Below are 20684 nucleotides of genomic sequence, written 5' to 3'. Positions count from 1 at the left end.
TTAATAGAAATATGGATTTCTTACCCCTGACTTATGTGCTCAAAAGGTCAACAAGGCTGCTCTTTTACAACAAGGTAAGGCAGTCTTTTTTGCTGTCTGCTTTTGAAAAGAGGTACTAACAAAATTCTTATAAAGACACTGTCCTTTGATTAAGAAAAAAGTAGGAGAAACATGGAAAATATTCAATACTCTGGAAAGATTTTTAAAAGGTATCTCTCATAGCAACAGAAAGTCAAAAAAGAAATGAAACTCTATAAAATACTACTTAAGCAGAGAAACAGGAGAAAACCAAGCAGAAGATGATATAAACATGAAAGAAATGATGGAAAACAAAAAGTGCTTACAATTAAGTAAATGAACAATATATTTGTCTCTTGAATTGATGAATATTTATAACCTGCTTGAAAGTAAAGTTGCTATTTTCTCTCTAATCACAATATACTCATGAGTATTTTGAGGGTTCTTACTTCTCCAAAGACAGGAGAAAACAGCACCATTTTTATTAGTGGTATTCTAGACCAATTCTTCCTCTTTTTTTTTTTTTTTTTTTTTTGCTTTACCAGCTCTCAGATTCTTTATTTTGCCAGCATGCTATAATGTTTAAAGCACAGAATCATGCAATACAATTGGCATAAGAAACAGTCTTATAATTACATATTAATTTCCTTTAATCTTTAACAGAATATTCATTTTATTAAGAACAGCACACATACAAAAGTTTGCAGCTAACTTTCCATCCAGGTAGTGTCTCTGATTAGAACATATAAAATGCCATATTCATTTGCTCTTCGGGTCTTTCGGGCCTAGAACTCTGCTTCTGACAGTGGTACAAAGACATGGAACAGCAGGCAAATGTGGTTGTTATCTTCCATGAGCTCAAATTCAAAACAGAAAATGAAAATATACACAAGCAACTTTTTAATATCACCTTGATTCTGGCACTACTGAGCGAGCAGACTTCCTTTTGTTTTCACACACCCCCGCTGACAGCACACACACAAAATCCTCAAGTTTGAAGTAGAGACCCTAATACAGTTTATTTGTGCATATCTTCTCTAAGTTGAAAATAAAATCTTTTCAGTTTATCTTACATAGCAGCCTTTCAGTTGTCCTCTAATAAATCTACAGATCTGTCAAGTTATTCTTGAAGAACAGTTAAGTATTTTAGTTACAGTCACACTACTGAATTGTTTTTTCATCTTCATTCAAACTCTCAAGAGACCACTCTTTCAACATCTTAAGAGGAAGTCTATTACATTCAAATACTTTTATCTGGCAGGCATGGAGGCGAGAATCATTGGTATGTTGTTCCCAGGAACATACTGAACAACATATTCATCACATTTTGACTATTTAGTTTCTTGGAATCACATTAACTGATAACTTTGTAAACATTTTGAGGAATTACTAAATCTTCTAGGAAGCAATGATCTTTAAACAGAAAATCAATTCATCAAAATTTATTTAATCAAAATTTTACCAAATTTACAGAATAAAAACAACCACCAAGGATTGACTTCAACCGAACCTAACAAACTAGCAAAGGAAAAAAAATCTCAAAAGTTAAAACCATCTTTGAACACACAAGTTTGCACTATATTAGCACACTAGTTGAGTTTCTTACTTAATAATCTCACAAATTTAATGTTTACTGAATACCCATCCAAACTGCCAAGCACAAAATCAAAAGTAGAAAAGGCTATTTTCAAAGGGCTCATAATCTAATTGGGGAAAGATGAAAAATATCCAGAAAGAAACTTTTTTTTTTTTTTTTTAAAGGAAACAAGAAACACACACTTGGGGGACTCAGGGAAGTTTTTCCGAACAAATCCAGAAATCTGGATAGACTGGGGTGGGGGGTGGGGGGTACGGTGAAACCACAGCATGGTCCAGAACATTTACAAAAGCAAGGAGAAAACCACAGACATGGTATGTACGAAGAATCGCACACAGCACCCTGCTTAAGGAAGGAGATGATCTCAAAGAGCAGTGGGAGACACAAAGGATAAGCAAAAATAGGCCACTTTCAGGGCCAAAACTTAAACTTGATCTTAATAGTAATGCAGGAGAATAGTATTTTTACCATGAAAGCAACAAAAGAAGTGATACTTTAATCAGTTTGTACTAGATGGATTAGAGGAGAAAGGTGATCTAGATAAAGGAGATCCAGTCGAAAGACTACTGAAAAAATTTAGACGTGAAGTGAAATCCATCAGAATAAAAAGGTGACAGTAAAAATGGACAAGGTGAAGAGGCTGTGCACAGGAAGACACATGACTTTACAAGAGACTTGATGAAAGAGATAAGGGGCTTTCAAGACTCCAAGCTTCCAAAGTTCAGGAGAATAGTAATACAATGGACAAAATGGGAAATCTAGGAGACAGGTTAGTAAAATTAAATGGAAATACTCTAAAGATGGTTGGAAATTAAAGACTAGAACTCACAAGTGAGAATGGGTATAAGAAATTTTAAATCAACATAGAGGTAAAAAATTTTGAAGCAGCTGTATAATTAATCTCATAAGGAAAGTCACAGTTTCAAAGAGGAATTGGTCAACATAAATGATTAAAAGAGTAAAAAAGCAAAAATTGAGAAAAATGAATTATTGGTGACCATCACCAAGTCGTGCTGCCTTCCTGTCCCTGCTGTAGTGAGAGGTGGCTTAAAAACACCTTCAAGTATACCACTCTTCCTTGATACATATCTTTCCTGCTAACTTTTTGACTATGATTTTTGGCAGAAGAATAAATGATCTACAGCAGCTCAAAGAAACACAAAGCAAAGTAAACTGGGCTCAGAGAGGTAGACTAAACTATCCTGAAGGAAGAGCCTCAGGGGGTTCCTCTGAAGCACATTAGAAGCATTTTAAAACACCTAACACTGATCAATACTCCCCAACAAAATTAACCAAAATGAAATCTCCAATTAGAGCAGCAATTCTAAGGTTACACTGTCATTTAAAATAATGAACTGGGACTTCCCTGGTGGCGCGGTGTTTAAGAATCCGCCTGCCAATGCAGGGAACACGGGTTCGAGCCCTGGTCCGGGAAGACCCTACATGCTGCGAAGCAACTAAGCCCATGCGCCATAACCACTGAGCCTGCGTTCTAGAGCCTGTGAGCCACAACTACTGAGCCCGCGTGCCACAACTACTGAAGCCCACACGCCTAGAGCCCGTGCTTCATAACAAAAGAAGCCACCGCAATGAGAAGCCCACGCGCAGCAACAAAGACCTAACACAGCAAATAAAATAAAATAAAATAAAATAAAGAACTGTAATAGATAGCCTTAACGTCTAGAAAGCAGGAAAACAATGCTTCCTGAGGTAGGAGCCTGCCTGGAATTTTCTCATTGTACCGCTGGAGGAGCTGTAGCACTGCTTTGCTCCTGAACTTAACACTGGGGCAGAACTGAGCAGCTCAGTAGCAGGGATCCTATATAAAAGAAAGTAAAAGCCCTACAAACTAGTGAAGTGAGAAAAGGTTTTGTAAGCCAATTGAAAGAACTGACTTTTTCACATGCTATTTCCCTCCACATTCCATACATTTTCCTTACTTATTTTGTTGCAAAATCTTGGTTTGTAGTTCACTTTTCAAAATGTTGCAAAGAAAGCCCACAATTCAGATGCTATGTTATGTTGCTCAACTACCAAGCTTAAGCTGTGTTTGAGTACAGGTAGTTCTTTAAAAACAAAGCTTATTTTTCTAGTTATTTACCTGTTTTTAAAAAGGCCAATATGGAACTTTATTTTGGAGCTATTAAAAGAACCATTATAACTTTTCACAACTGATAACCATGAATTCCCCAACAAGAGAGTCCCCCTTTCCTGCTCATGTAACAGTTTTTCAGAACTCTGGCTATCTATATCTTCCCGGGCTATGATTAGAGGCTCCTTCCATCTTAAACATGATTTGAGTCTACAATGCTATGAAAAACATACAACTTCTTAGGCTTTAATTAATCATATGTATTTATCTATCTTCAAATATCAGAAGATGCTAAAAAACAGCAAAAGCAAAAATAATCCTATTTTCAAATGTTTAAAACCTCTGTGATCAGCAAATATGGCAAAATTTAATGTTATATCTCAATAGTTGATACATGGATTTACACTGTTATTCTCTGAGGAGAGAAAGTCTTTATTGGAAAGTGCCAAGATTTGCCACTCCTCCTATGATTTAACATATAAAAGCTTAAATAATTTTTTGTAAAAGATGATCTATTCACATTATTGAAAATGGGCTACCACATACACTTTCCAGTTTCCAAAAGTGACAGAGTATGTATGTCAACCTAGTCCATTACCTGATTTTTTTCCTGACTAGAACACCGATCTGATGCAACTAGAGATTACCATACTAAGTGAAGTCAGAAAGAGAAAGACAAATACCATATGATATCACTTATACGTGGAATCTAAAATATGACAAAAATGAACCTATCTAAGAAACAGAATCACGGACATAGAGAACAGACTGGTGGTTGCCAAGGGAAACGGGGTCGGGGGAAGGATGGAGTGGGAGATTGGGGTTAGCAGATGTAAGCTTTTATATACAGAATGGATAAACAAGGTCCTACTGTACAGCACAGAGAACTATATTCAAAATCCTATGATAAACCATAATGGAAAATAATATTTTAAAAAAGAATATGTGTGTGTGTGTGTGTATACGTAAAACTGAATCACTTTGCTGTGCAGCAGTAATTAACACAACACTGTAAATCACCTACACTTCAATAAAATAAATTAATTAAAAAAAAACAACACTGGGCTTCCCTGGTGGCGCAGTGGTTGAGAGTCCGCCTGCTGATGCAGGGGACACGGATTCGTGCCCCGGTACGGGAAGATCCCACATGCCGCGGAGCAGCTAGGCCCGTGAGCCATGGCCGCTGAGCCTGCGCGTCCGGAGCCTGTGCTCCGCAACGGGAGAGGCCACAACAGTGAGAGGCCCGTGTACCGCAAAAAAAAAAAAAAAAAAAAAGAAAAAAGCACCACCACCACCCCACTGTATTCCTGGTTCAACTGTGTTTAATGAATACAAGACATTTGTACACAAAGTGGAGCCCATAACTTCTCATATGATCCTCATATCAAGCCCCATTTTTCAGATGAGAAAATCCTCAAAGTATCCTGTTCTTCTATTATCCATGATCACACCAAATAAAGGACAGTAGCAAAAGAATACGAGGAGATTACAAAAATAAAGTTGCTCAGCTAAATGAATTACTATTTTGCCTTAATAAAAAATAAAGCAAAATAATCAATAAAATAAAATCATTCATTAAGAAAAGCAGGTCAATCTCTAAAGACCAAACATAACTTGGTAGCATCTGATTCAACGGTTCTTATCAGCCAAAAGCAGTAAACAGTTAAAAATCAGGGCTCCCAAACTGCTTCATAAAAGCCTAACTTCATTCCTTCATGTTTAAAGTAAAACTTCCAAAATCCAATTTTGGGAAAAACATCTGAAAACAATTTCTGCAGTCTCACCATACTTTGTATGTACTTTTATTGTATTGTTTCTTCATTGTTGTCAATTAATATCTGTAACCCTAAACCGGACTGTGAATTCTTTGCAGGAGGACCTAGTCTTCAGCCTTGAGCCCTCAGAATCCAGCACCATGCCCGGAACAAAGCACTATAGTTTTACAATGAATGTATGTAGAATAAAGTGAATGAGGAGCTGCACATTTGAGAAAATCTTATTTTGTGTAGAAAATGTCTCTATAAAAATTTTCCCCTCCACACCACCAACCCCCTATCTTGTTGGGTTTCTTTTTTTTTAACTCTTCCTGTAAGTAAAGAAGGATCTGAAGACTTCCTTCCTTTCCACCCTTTCTGCCTCTAAGTCTCTCCAAATTTTTACCCTGAAATGTAACATCTAAGAGTATTTTGCCTTCTATTATACATTTATGTATACATCTGTATCTCATACTAGGCTATAAATTATCTGAGAGTGGGGACCATGTGTTGTATAGTAATATACATCTTGGTCCATTTTTAGGAATCTCTCAAAATACAAAAATTTTGTTGAATTGATCTAGGTTACCTTTTCGGCCTGTGACATTTTCCCCCAGCTCTCTAATAAGTTATTCTGGAGCATAGTTCCAAATCAGAACCCTGAAATGATGCTATACAAAAAAAAAGGTTGGGACTTCCCTGGTGGTGCAGTGGTTAAGAATCTGCTTGCCAATGCAGGGAACACGGGTTCAAACCCTGGTCCGGGAAGATCCCACATGCCGTGAAGCAACTAAGCTCGTGTGCCACAACTACTGAACCTGTGCTCTAGAGCCTGCGAGCCACAACTACTGAGCCCACGTGCCACAACTACTGAAGCCCGCACGCCTAGAGCTTGTGCCCCACAATGAGAAGCCACTGCGATGAGAAGCAAGCGCACTGCAACGAAAGAGTAGCCCCCGTTCGCCGCAACTAGAGAAAGCCCGCGTGCAGCAACGAAGACCCAACACAGCCAAAAATAAATAAATAAATAAATTTATTTTTTAAAAAAAAGGCAAGAAAATTAATCCTAGGTCTGTTTTCTAAATGTATACATCATACTTCATATGATGAGAAAATCAAATGATTTCAGGCACTTAGCTGACACTAGCAGGCCAAAATGGCAACATAAACAACCCTTCAGGGATCAATTTCCTAGCAACTTCTACTAAACCTACAAAAGAGGGTCTCCTGCTGGGTATGGGAGCTGTGCACTTGTAGGCATGGAGAGAGAAAAGGCTGGGATGTGCCACTTGAGAGTACTTACAGCCTGATAAACGAAAGTATTCACCTGAACTCTGACCATAACTATCCACGCTGCCAAATCCAGCACTTTTACTGACTGCAATCAGTATGACTGCCTCATAGGAGAGATGATCATGGTACTTTATAAACAAAGAACTATGAAAATATAAGGACCACTGTACAAATATTGGGACCAACCACTGATTTTTTCTTTTAAAGTAAGGTCCATCTTCAGCTCTTCTCTGGTCAAATTCTATTACACTGAGTTCTAAAGGATAGTCCAAAAGATTCTGCCTTTTAGATTTTTGCTACAGCAAATAAAGCAACTCATCAAGTTTTCCATCAATCTCTTGTCAACAGTATTTGTGATCAAATTTCACTGAATTTTAAGCTAAATTCTTCTACCCATACACGTACATTTTGTATATTTTATATAAATTTAGTATTTTTACTAATTCAGGTTGCATCTCCTTTTGTGTGATTTTAAAAAATACTTTCAATCTACAGCATGACTATTACATGAACAAGGCCTCCAAATTATTAAAACCACACAGAATTTTTTGTCATAGCAATCTCTCACATCTCATTGTTTTGTAATTTGTTTAAAAGCCTACATATATTTCAAACACATACACCAAACACATCCAAAATTACCATGCACAACAGAGAAGAGAGCAAACACTTTCCTTTGTTATATTCTCACCAGAATCCTTATTTTAAACAAGGAGATAAAGTGATTCTTCCCACAGTCATTCAATAAAATGGAATATAATAAAGTCGTCACCGACCAGCTAACAATATCTAACAAAATTGATCTGAAGAGTTAATCAATGATTAATGGAAGCCTTTGAGTTTCATTAGAGTATTAGCACAGCACAGAGCCTGGAAAAATGGTACACATACAGACACATGCACATACATACATATATTTTAAACATACTTCTGATGTCTCTATTGAGAAATCCATTAACGTGAAGAAGTCTTAAGAAAGGCATCTTAAAAACCCATTTCAAATTTCATTTTATTTATTTTAGAGTAAGTTTCCATACAAATCTTAAGCTATACACAACGAAGCTACTTCTAACCCCAAATGTTAGAGTTCCTAAACAGTCATCTCGAACCACAATTCCTAAACAGTAATCCAATACAAAATTTAAATCCAGGAACTACTAGCGAGATTTTTCTGGAAAATTTCAACTGCTGAAAGGCAGTGAAGGGAAAAAAAACTATGTTTTGTATGAAAATAAAAAAGCTAAGTGCTAGCAAATTAGTTAACTTAGTAAAACCTCACTGAGGAATAATCTAAGGTATACAGGGTAACAACTGAGTCAAGAAGGGAAGAAAGCTTTTCTCCAATAGAAAGCTACTTTAACAGAGCGGCAATTATTCTACACCAATATGTAAACTCCAATTGAGAGTTTACTCTATTTTATAGACGCGCCACTATTATGTGACACAACTAATAACCAAACACTCAATTCCAAAGACAACCTGTTCAGGCTCAGTTGCCACTTTTATCTTGATAGAAAAGGTACTGGAAAACCAAATAAAACCATCGTTTGTTAAAACAAATATATTCAGAAGTGTATAGTAAATATAAAAATACATGGAAATGTTTAAGAAAACAAATTAGGTGAATTTTAAACATAAGCAGCAATATTTAGTATGAAATATACATTTACCCATGTGACTACCACAGAACTAAATGCCACATTGTTATAATTAAAAACTGACAAATCTACAAACAGTGTTTAACCCAGAACAGAGAACTTCTTCTCAATTAAATAAATACAAACAGAAAAAAACCCAAACCTCCTTTTTTTTTGGCCACACCCTGCAGGCTTGCAGGATCTTAGTTCCCAGACCAGGCATCAAACCCAGGCCCAGGCAGTGAAAGCGCTGAGTCCTAACCACTGGACCACCAGGGAATTCCTGAAACCCAAACCTCGTTTCCCAAAAAATTCAACTTTGATATTGAGAACATTTTTCCATTGATCAAAATCCAGTAAACTCAATTACCAAAATAGCCTATATCATCTCTCCAATCCCAGTCTCTTTACTCCTTTACTTTGCCCTTATAGAGCACACAGATTGATTTTTCCAAAACACGTATTTTGGTACAGCACTTTCACTCAAAAAACCTCAGTGTTACCCATGACCAGATCCTCCCAGTGCTTAAAGGACATCAAGTTCAAATTCCTTAGCCTGGTAACCAAGGCTCCAACCTTCCTTTCCGGCCTCCTCTTAGAACTCTCCTAGAGGAACCTTCTCCAGTCAAATCATTTTACCCACTGACTTCAGAATACCTCGTGCTACCTCGTGCTTTCATAATTAACAAAATATTTTATTCTTCTTAAGATTAACACTGTGGAAAGCAAAGCAAAATTTTCTAAACATGCTTAAAAGCTGGTAAGAATGAAATGTATTCAAACCTTATATATTTTAAGAGAGTAAGTTAATGTCTAGTTATCACCTAAAATAACTGAAAAGATTTGGTAAAGAACCAGACCCACATCTTCTCTCAAGATTTTAAGATACGCATATGGCAAGGCTTCCATTCAATTTTTGAATGAAAACTTAAGTGAAAGAACTAGTTCGGATAAGACAAGAGGTTTTGGAAACCCTGGACAGTTTCTACATACTTGAACTTCCCTGATAATATTTATTCACCATGAGGACCCAAACTATTTCTAAATTCTGCAGGCCAGTAAGTTATCACTACTTTTCCAGGATAAGTATTCCCTAATTCACCTACAAATGTTAAAAAAAATTTTTTTGAGTTGTTTTAGAGGAAAAAATAACTTTATTTTCATAACCACAAATAATTGGTAAGTTTTGGCTGTTATCAGCACACCTCTGAGCACTGAAGATATCCTAAACTTAAGAAACAAAACTTTAACTTTCTCCAAAATATTAAATAGTTTAAAACTTAAACTAAACCACTGGATTAACATTAACTCGAACATAATGGCATAAAGACAGTTCCCCAGATCCTAAATCCCTTTGCTAAGATATTCACTTTTGGGGACTTCCCTGGTGGCACAGTGGATAAGACTCCATGCTCCCAATGCAGGAGGCCCGGGTTTGATCCCTGGTCAGGGAACTAGATCCCACATGCATGCCACAACTAAGGACCCCTCGAGCTGCAACTAAGGAGCCCGCCTGCCGCAACTAAGACCCAGCACAACCAAATAAATAAATAAATAATTTTAAAAAAGATATTTACTCTTTGTAGGAACAATATCTGACACTTATGGAAGGAAAACAAAATAAAAAACCTCTTTCACAAAAAAGAAAACACCAAGACTTGGTTTAAAATTTTCAGAGGACAAAGTGTGTATCAACTTGATACCTTATGGTTAATCAGTTTCTTACTGGAGACACTGACAACTACACAAAAAAGAGGGTGAGGCCGTACCTGAGATATCAGATCATCTACTGAATAACAGAGTCCTTAAACTAAGAGATCAGCAGCCTCTGGAGCTATAGAACAGCTATCAAAAGGATTATCCCCATGTATCTCATTAGCAAATCTACAGCAAAGGTAGAAAAAAAGAAAGGCAAGAATCAAAGAAGAATATAGAAGAAAGGAGTAGAGAGTCAAGGGAAGAGTTGGGAGTAAGGACAGAAAGAAGGGGAGAGAGCTAAATGTAAAAGACTAGGAAAAGGAGGAAAAAAAAATCAACAACAACAAAAAATCAACAAAAAGAGAGGAGGTGTTGTTGAGGTACATTTGCCTCAGGGACATTAATCCCAAAGGTAATATACCACTCCCAGTAAGTAACTGTCCAATAAGTTATTTTAAGAAAGTTTTAGGAAAACCATTCTTAGGAAATCTGATTCCTGAGAAGATTTAAACCCAGAATCTATCTTTTTCTAAATGCTCTCAAACTGTATTCTTTTATCACATTTTATTACAATTACTGTAAATTATAAATTTTTATTTTTGAGTTTTAGCCAGAATCTGTTAAGTTCTAAATCTAAGTTTAAATTAACACCTGATTTGTAATGCTCTCTAAAAGAATTGGTGAGGTGAATGGGCCTGGAGCTACTGGAAATACAGAAAGTATTTTAAGGAGAAGAACTTAGTAAAAATTCAAAGTCAAGAAGAGTTAAAGAGTAGCCATTAAAGGCAGAAGATATGAAATATGAATTAAGATTCTACTTTTGTTTGGTCTCTCCAAAACAAAAGGGTATTCCTAATTGGTCTGGGTACCCTCCGTAGGACTCACTGAGGGGATGTTAGTGAGAATTCTTTTAAGATGTTTGAACCTCTGAAAACAGTACTATAGGCTCCAATAATCTTTCAATGTCATAGGGAAGATTGTGTGACCTTAGAATCTCTTCACAGCCTTTTCTTATACCATTCTTTTCACTGGAGGGCTCAATAACTAAACAGTAACAGGCACTTAAGTCTTTTCTTTTTGACTTCAGCATGTATTTTTATCTTTGTTCACCAGGAAAAGACCCTTTTCAAAACCGATCCACACCAGGAAGGTTCTACCTGAAAGTATCTAACCATGAAGTAAATGGCATAATTTAGCCAGAATAATTTCTGAATCATTCTATCTCTAAATTCTGAATCAGAGTTATCACTGAAAGGTTTGGTTCTTCGGGTTTGGCTTTCTGTGCATTTTCTCCAACTTTCCAGCTACCTTACACAGCCATTCCTTCTACCCCCATTCTTTACTTTCCTCCTATATGTACAGACACACACAAAAAGAATGTCAGTACCACTATGTATATATGCATGTATATTTATGTGTGTATACATGTATATGTGCACACACAAAAATACACATGGCCAATATAAGAGTATAAACCAAAGACATAAAGAACATTGTAGAATAGGAATAAATTCATTTATTCTTATTTCTAAGATAAAACAAAAGTGTGGTTAGTTACTACAACTCACCAGATGGTTCCTCAGGCTCACTTTCATTTTCTTCCTCAGGTGGGGCTTGAGGGGGTGGTGGGGGAAGCTTCTTTTCCTTCTCTGCTTTAGCATTTCTCTCTTCTTCTGAATAATACTCATCTTCTGAGAGGTTGGCCAAACTTTCATCCATCTCTCTGTACTCTACCTATATGGAGATTATACCAGGGAAAGCTAAATACAATGGACATCTAAAGTCAGAAACTCAGTTTGGAACCATCAGTAAATATGAATTGTTTTCTAACTTCAATTTTTAAGGAAAATAAGCAAATAACAAGGAACAAGCTAGCTCATAATAGGTAACCATTAAAAACAAAATCTCTCATGAAATAATCTTGTGTCAGTTCAGATTTAGCCCAAACTGTAACTTTTACATCATAGTACTGAAATTCAAATCAATGACTCTGAGGCTTTCTACAAATAAAAATTAATTATGTGTTTGTGTGTGCACCTATACATATGTATATATCATGTTCACATACTGGAAGTTTCAACAAGAGACTAAACTAGCCCTCAGTCAGACAAAAATACAGTTAGCTAGAATAACAAGTCTGTCTAATGCCAATCTGTACTTCTAACTACTATTCCATAGGTAAATAGCAAAAGAATTCTAGAAACCAAATTGAGGAGTGGGGAGGGTGGGCAGGGAATAAAAGTTGCAAATGGCAATAGTCAAACTGAAACAATAAAAAGGTACATTTGCTTAAAACAAAAACAAAAGCAAAACACTGGTGACCTAAGAGAGTTGAATGATGAGAGCAAAGAATCCTTATTACAACAAATTAAGGAGTAAGTCATGAGGATATGGAGACTACAAGCCTTACTACTAATTCACACGGGTTACAAAGGGGAAAACCAGGTAATAAGTAGAAAGAGGAAGCAGTCTTAATGAATGTTTTATTGGGGGGTAAAGCAACTTAGGATAGGGAAGATTATTATGGACCTCTTTGTTAAAATGTGTAATGTGGTATTACAAATAGTCATCAACCTTGGAACACTGTCAAATCATCATTTTGACCCCTACCCTAACAAGGAAGCTACAGAAACAAGAGCTCTCTATTCTGGATTCAATGAAAAGATAAAATGAATAAAATAAAAAGTATTTATTGGAGGTGGAGACAGGGCAAAGACAACATGGCTTCCAAATACAATATATCAGATTTCTGAAATGCATCGTCCTGTGGATTACAGTGAATGTAGTCTATTGTAACTTTCAAAATATCTTTGAAATCGCTCCAGGTGGCTGGCTGCTATTATCTGTCTTCTTTTTTTTTTTTAAATGACATGACCACAGGATTTGGGTGGTGGGGGAGTAGGTAGTTAGGGGAGGTAAGAGTTTTACTGAAAACAGGGATTGGGTTAGAAAATGGAAACAATTATGGATAAATTGAATAGCTTTGACCTGTGCTCTAAGAATTTTATTTAACACATGAATAACTGTATTTTATTTATCTATCAAATACTGAACTGAGAACATGGTACAATGGAGAAAATGATTATGAATGAGTATCTCTGCCCTTAATAAGCTGAAACTCTAGTTGCAAACAAAAAAACCTGATCAGGTAAACATCTCAGAGACCTTACAATAAAACCTCCCAAAAATGCAGATAACAAACTTTATCCTACTTGACTGAGATTAAACTGTTAGGAACAGACCTCAGAATAATGGGTAAAGCAGCAAGGAGGGAAAAAAATTTCAAGGAGGGAACTGGGTTAGAAAATGTAATACATGTTTACAGTATGCAGCTTCCTTTCACCTTTTACCCCTCAACAGTGCTTGATCTCTCCCTGTCCCAAAGATTCAGCCCTTTAATCCCCTGCCCATCAATCCTACCCATTCAATCAATAATCACTTAACAAGTGCCTACTGTGGAACTGGGCAATGTGCAAATTCTGGGACAAACACAAACAATAATATACGATCCTCTCTACTGAAGTAGTTCAGCTTTTGCCTAAGACACCATGCCCTTTGAAGGAAAAATGAATCCAAGATTAAAGTTAGGGAAACACTGCATTCTTTATAGGCCCCTTCTAGGAGAGTCATAATACATGTTAGAAGCACTGAGAAGTTTCACAGCAAAAACAATCTTTTTTAATATTGTTTAATCCAATGTTTTGATGTAATAACTACTAACAAGGAATACACTTGGAAGAGGCTGGTCTAGAGTTCTTAGCTTTCAAGAAAAAAAGGAGATCAGAAAAATACCTAGAGATAGGAGTAAGAATATCTAAGGTAGTATTTAACAACAACAGAAAAAGAAATGTGTTCCACAGAACCCTTGGATTTTGGGGGGATTTCATTTATTAATTTTAAAATGTATTTTTAACATGAGTACTCATATGTGTTAAACCAAACCATAACCCTTTAGAGGTCACCAACACATGAAGTTGTACTACTTAGGTAACTCAATTTTGGGTAGACTGAAGAATAAAATTTCTTCTGCCATCTCTGTTCAACTGAGAGAGTGTCCTGAGGTGGCAAGACAAGCTAAAAACAAAGGAAACAACCTTTTGCACTACCACTACTTGTCAATCAGCACAATACTTCATAAACAAAATACAGAAATTATTGAGGCTGCAACTATTATGCTTAACCTCCACTCCCAAATTTGGCTCTACCAAAATAGCCTCATTGTATCAAAGACTGACAACTAAAATAAATGTTATAAATTTAAACTTCATATAAAACAGGCAAGTAGTATTTTATTTTGGGATTGTGCATAAAATTATATTTTGTAAAAAAGGATTTCTCCACTTACGAAAAAGTTTAAAAACCATCTGAAAGAATCATACAAACTCTAAAAAATAAAAATTATTCCCCTGAGAAAAAGAATGGATACCATAAACATAAAGGATTGGGAATCTTTTATCCCTAAGTAAAATCCTCTGAGACTTCAGAGGTTCTACAACTACTTATAACCAAGTACAAAAAGATGTCTCAACAGGCAGATGAGTCAGTAGGGTACTTGTTCTTACCTGTACACCCGTGACTCTCAAATTTATATCTCTAGTCTCTCCTATCTCTTCCACACCCTTGTTACAGTGATTCACTCACTTCCCAACCACCTTAAAGCTCCAGTCTTTTAACAGTTCTTCCTTGTGATTCACCTAGGGTACAAGTGCCAGATTAATTGTCCAAATACACTGTATTTTCAGATAGGTTAACAAATGAATGCCAAAACTGTCAAAACAGCATATAAACTCTCTAGCTCTAACTAGTCAAATTTACCTCTAATCATTTTCTAACACACTAGTCAAAATCATCCCTAAACTCCCTAAAAGCTACTCCCACCTTTTCTGTAAATCCAATGCCTAAAATTCAAGGCCCACCTCCTCTGCAAATTACTCCCTAAGTCTTCCAAACTTACAAATATATCTTTCCCTTCTCTAAATTCTCATAGCACTTATACTTCATAATCTAGTGCAATGCTGTCTGACAGAATTTTCTGTGATAATGGAAATGTTCTGTATCTGTGCATCCAATAAGGTAGCACTAGCCACCTGTGGCTATTGAGCACTTACCATGTGGCTATTTAGGATTAAATTAAAATTAAAAATTCAGTTCCCTCAATCTACTAGCCACATGGGTAAGTGCTCAATAGCCAAAGGTGGCTAGTGGCTACCATCCTGGACAGCACATATTTAGTATTTGGCTCTCTACAACCTAGATACAACTCTACAACACTACTGATCCCTCCAGCTTATCTTGCTCCTAGAAGAACCTCATTTCCAATTAAATTCATTTGCCCATTGTTCGCAACATTCAGTTGTCCACTCTGGACTCCCTGTTGCTTCTCAAACCACTTTCTATTATATTCCAAGCATTTTTCACTTCCTTTTCTTCCCTAGTAGTACTTAATCACTGGGTACCTACTTACTTATGCCAGACACTGCAATAAGCATTTTATTTACATTACATCTAAACCTAATAATGTTACAAGGTAGGATTTATTTTTCTGAGGAAAAGGAATCACAGGAGGATGAGTTAACTCCAGAAGTCCATCCTTTTCCAGAACACTTTAAAAAATTCTGTCCTTTTTCAAGGCCCAGCTCAAGACCGCCATTCCTTAAGCTGTGTGGTGTTCCCAAAGTCTCAGCCCAATTTAACAATTTCAAACCTTAAATAGTTTGCCATAATGTTAGCATAGACATTCAGAGGTGAATTTATTCTGAAACTAATAAAACTTAAGCCTCAGGGACCCTCAATTGCATGGACTCCTTCCAATACCCTGAACCTAATTTTGATTACATAATTATATATATATTTACTTATTTATATAATTATATACATGTTTATGCATATATAAATTTTTTTTAAAAGAGGGTTCCCCTCACGGACTTCCCTGGCAGTCCAGTGGTTAAGACTTATTGCTTCCACTGCAGGGGGCATGGGTTCAATCCCTGGTCGGGGAACTAAGATACCATATGCTGCATGGTGTGGCCAAAAAAAAAAAAAAAAGTGTCCCCCCCCCCCAAAAATGAATAAGCTCCCAGGCTATAAAATATAGATATATCCCCTGCATAAACTCTTGAGGCAAGGCCTTGAAGCAAGGTCTACCTACAGTGGACTCAGCTTCCATTTTACTCCTTTATGGATACTCTATCCCTTGAGGTCTGTTTCCTCTGGTTCCCAAGACTAGCTATGAATACGTAGGTCAGCTTCCCCAGTTCTTTACTTCCTAGTTGCTCACCAAATAAACACATAACCCATTGTTCTTTTGAGAGTTTCAGAGCTAATCACAAAGGAAAATTAAACACAGGAGAATTACAAAGAAATCTTATAGCAAGCCCCAAATTAATCTAGGTTCAACACAATCCCAATCAGAAATTCAGCTGCCTTTTTGCAAAAATTGATAAACTGATCCTAAAATTTATATGGAAATGCAAGAGATACAGAATAGCCAAAACAATCTTGAAAAAGAACAAAGCTGGAGAACTCACACTTCCCGATTTCAAAACATATTGCCAAGCTACAGTAATCAGGACAGTGTGGTACTGGCATAAGAAGAGAAATATAGATCAATGGGATAGAATTGAGAGTGGAAAAATAAACCCTTACATTTATGGTCAATCAACAAGGGTGTCAATCATTCAAAGGGGAGAGAATAGTCTTCAACAAATTGTGTTGGGACAAGTGGATATACACATGCAAAAGAATGCCACGTACAAAAATTAACTCCAAAATGATCACAGACCTAAATGCAAGAGCTAAAACTATAAAACTCTTAGAAGAAAACATAGGAGTAAATCTTTATGACACCGAATTAGGCAATGGTTTCTTAGATGGAACACTAGAAGCAAAAGGGACAAAAGAAAAAATAAACTGGAAATCAAAATTTAAAACTTTTGTAATCACCGTATATATAGAACTCTAACTACTCAACAATAAAAAGACAACACAATTTAAAGATGAGCCAAGGCTATGAATAGACATTTCACCAAAAAAGATATATAAATGGCCAATAAGGACAAGAGAAGATACTCAATTCAACATCTTTAGCCTACATATTAAAACCACAATGAGATACCACTTCACACCCACTTGGATGGCTATAATAAAAAGACATTATCAAGTGTCAATAAGACTGGAGAAATCGGAACTCTCAAATATTGCTGGTGGGAATGTAAAATGATGTGGCTGCTACGGAAAACTGTTTGGCAGCTCCTCTATAAGTTAAACAGAGATACCATACTACCCAGCAATTCCACTCCTAGGTATCATACCTAAGAGAACGAAAAACATGTTCACACAAAAAAACTGTACACAAATGTTCACAGCAGCATTATTCACAATGGCCAAAAAGTGGAGATGTCTATAAAATGATGAATGGATAAACAAAATGTGGTATATTCGTACACTAGGATATTATTTGGCCAGTGAGCTGTCAAGTACTGAATGGAAGTACTACAACATGGATGAACCTTGAAAACATGCTAAAACCAGACACAAAAGGCCACATATTATATGGTTCTATTTACATAAATGTCCAAAAAAGGCAAATCCACAGTGACAGAAAGATTAGTGAATGTCAGGGGCTGGAGACAAGGACGAATGGAGAGTGCCTGCTAATGGTACAGGTATCTTTTGGGGGTGATGAAAATATCCTACAATTGACTGTAGGATATTGTGCTGGTTGTACAACTTTGTGAATATGCTAATAATCACTGAATTACATACTCAAAAATGGTAAATTTTATGGTATGTGAATTATCTCAATAAACCTGTTTTTAAAAAAAATATCTGAGGGACTTCCCTGGTAGCACAGTGGTTAAGACTCCGTGCTCCCAATGCAGGGGGCCTGGGTTGGATCCCTGCTCAGGGAATTAGATCCCATATGCATGCCGCAACTAAGAGTTCACATGCCACAACTAAGGAGCCTGTGTGCTGCAACTAAGCAGCTGGCGAGCCACAACTAAGGAGCCTGTGTGCAGCAACTAAGAGACCCAGCATGCAGGTATGCATGCATAAATAAATAAGGGACACCTTGCTCTCTTAAAAAAAAAAATCTTATCATCTGGTTTCTGGACAAATTTTCTATTGAAACAGTTAAATCAAAACCCAATTGGGGGCTTCCCTGGTGGCGCAGTGGTTGAGAGTCCGCCTGCCGATGCAGGGGACACGGGTTCGTGTCCCGGTTCGGGAAGATCCCGCATGCCGCGGGGGGGCTGGGCCCGTGAGCCATGGCCGCTGAGCCTGCGCGTCCGGAGCCTGTGCTCCGCAGCGGGAGGGGCCACAGCAGTGAGGGGCCCGCGTACCACCAAAAAAAAAAAAAAAAACCCAATTGGGCTTCTGCCCTCTATTTCATTTCAGAGAGTTGGGAGTTGCCAACCTATGCGTTGGTTAAACTGCGCCCCCCCCCCAAAGACTTCCTTCCTTTACACTCGGAGCAAGGTATTCTTGGAGAGAGATCTCTCAAAACTGGGCAATTCAATCTGAGGGCTCTCAATCTGGGCAATACTCAAGAAGCTCCTCATACACACTGACTTGGTATATCCACTTAAATTATATATAGAGAGAAAACTTGTAATATGCATAAATTACATAATTTAAAATATTTAGTTACTTAAAATTATATGTACACATACTTCCAGTTTTTTCAACTGTACCATGAAATCTCCAGAAAAGGGCCACGTCTAAAGTCTGTGCCCTACTACTGCCCCAGTGCCCTGCTCACTGTTGGTGTCACATGTGATCCTTTGTTTCAGAGGCTGATGATACTTTATCACACTGAAAGTGTAGGGCTTACATTCCAGTTCCACCACTTACTTAGCTTTGCGACTCTGGGCAAGTTGCTTAAACTGTATGCCTCAGCTTACTCATTCCTGAACTGGGGCTAGCAAAACCTGCCAGTTGGTGTTTAGCAAAAATAAAAAGTTGGTGATGCTTTGAACACAGCATCTGGCACCCAGAGATGTGAGTCTGTGTATACTCCTGTGACAAAGCCTTTTCTTACCGTATATTTATACCTTGACTAACTTATATTAACCCTCTTAATCAGCTTCCTCATTTGTAAAACTCTACATCAAAAGATCGTTGACAGGATAAAAGGACAAAGAGCAAAACTCCCTAGCACACAGCAAAGGGCTCAAAAAAAAAAAAAAAAGTTCCTTTTTTTCGGTCTTCAAGGCTAAGGCAATTACTTTAGCATCACCCTATAGCCTCAATGTGCTCCCGGCCGAAACACATAAATATTGCTGAGCAGCTTCCAGACACATCTGTGGACAAACAAATGATGTATGTCTCCAGCAAGGCCAACCATAACTCCACGTCAGGGAGCCATTTTTCCCAGTCAAGAAAATGAAAAGGTGTACTAGATGTAAATGGGTAAAATACCCCTCCCCGAGATCCCCCTTTCCCAGGACGGCCCGGTCCCGGCATGAAGACGCATTCACCACAGGCAAAGACCTTCCCTTCTCCCACCTCACCCAGCAACCTAGTTGGGAGGTGGGTGGAGGTCGGTGACTGGGGAGGTCGGCTGGGCATGGGGCTCAAGGCCCAAGACCGCGGCTCGCGGGGGTGGGGGGTAATGAGGGCTGGACAACCTCGGGGAAGCTTGGCGCCGGGATTTGCGGTTCGAGGGCGGGGGTCGGGCCTCACCTTCGCCCGCTTGCGCCGACTGGTCCGTCGCCCCTCCGGAGTCTCTGCGATTCCCGTTTCCATGGGGGTCGCAGACCCAGGCACAACGGTAGGCCCAGCTTGAGGCCCGGCGGACCCCGGCGGCTCAGCCAGGCCCCCGGGGGGCGAGGCCCGCGGGGGCTCCTTCTTGCGGGGAGTGCGCTCCCCGGCCGCCCCCGGCCCGGCTTCGGAAGGGCCGGACAGGCCCGCGGGCGGCGCGGCCACCTCAGAGCCGTTCTCCGAGCCGCCCGCTGCCCCGGCACCGGCCTCCGACCCGGCCGCCGCCGCCGCTGCCGCCGCCGCCGCCGCGGCTGCTGCCTTCTTCCCAGACAACATCTCGGGCCGCCTGGCTGCGGACGGCCGTAAGGGCCGCTCGGTCTGTCGGTCCGTGAGTCCGGAGTCGCCTCGCTTCACTTCACACAGCCCGCGCGCTGCCAACCGCCGCCTCGTAGGCACGCGCTAAGCGCGCTCCGCGCGCTCCCGCCGCGCCCGAACAATAAAGCCCGAGACGCCCACGGCCCCGCCCTCCCCGCTGCCATAGAGCGGCGTCCTCGAGGCTAGAGCGGCGCCATGGCAAATTGCACGAAGCTTTCCTAGAGCGTCTCCTTAGCGTTCGGGGTCGGTCCCAGCACGGTCCGCATTCTAGGGCTTCTGGGCCAGACTGTACCTCCGAGAGCAACCGTTTCCTCCAGGGACTTGCGTGTATTCATAAATTCATTCGTTCATTCACTAATTCATTCATTCACCTACTCATTCGTCAGTTCAACCAATATTTATTAATGCTTACTACGTGACAAAGGTTTAATTAAGTTCTTGCTGTCAAAGAGTTTACAGGGGAAAACACTGATATGTAACTGGTAGATCATCGTATTTACTATTCATAATTGTCCGGC

General features: G+C 38.6%; 1 protein-coding gene across 2 annotated transcripts in view; it reads right to left on the bottom strand.

Annotated features, from left to right (window-relative positions):
• Positions 1-20269, bottom strand: part of KDM1A (lysine demethylase 1A) — a 63237-nt gene extending 42968 nt beyond the window's left edge. For both annotated transcript variants that reach the window (XM_082614005.1, XM_082614006.1), the window contains exons 1-2: positions 19774-20269; positions 11658-11823 (exon numbers count right to left, since the gene is read on the bottom strand). In XM_082614005.1, the coding sequence (XP_082470131.1) occupies positions 11658-11823; positions 19774-20127 (520 nt within the window). In that variant the 5' untranslated portion in view covers positions 20128-20269. The remainder of the gene's footprint in view (positions 1-11657; positions 11824-19773) is intronic.
• Between the last annotated feature and the right edge of the window lie 415 nt (positions 20270-20684).

The sequence above is a fragment of the Mesoplodon mirus genome (assembly GCF_964341445.2).
Source record: "Mesoplodon mirus genome assembly, chromosome: 3".
NCBI classification, from domain to species: Eukaryota; Metazoa; Chordata; class Mammalia; order Artiodactyla; family Ziphiidae; genus Mesoplodon; species Mesoplodon mirus.
This window is presented reverse-complemented; position numbering and strand designations above follow the sequence as displayed.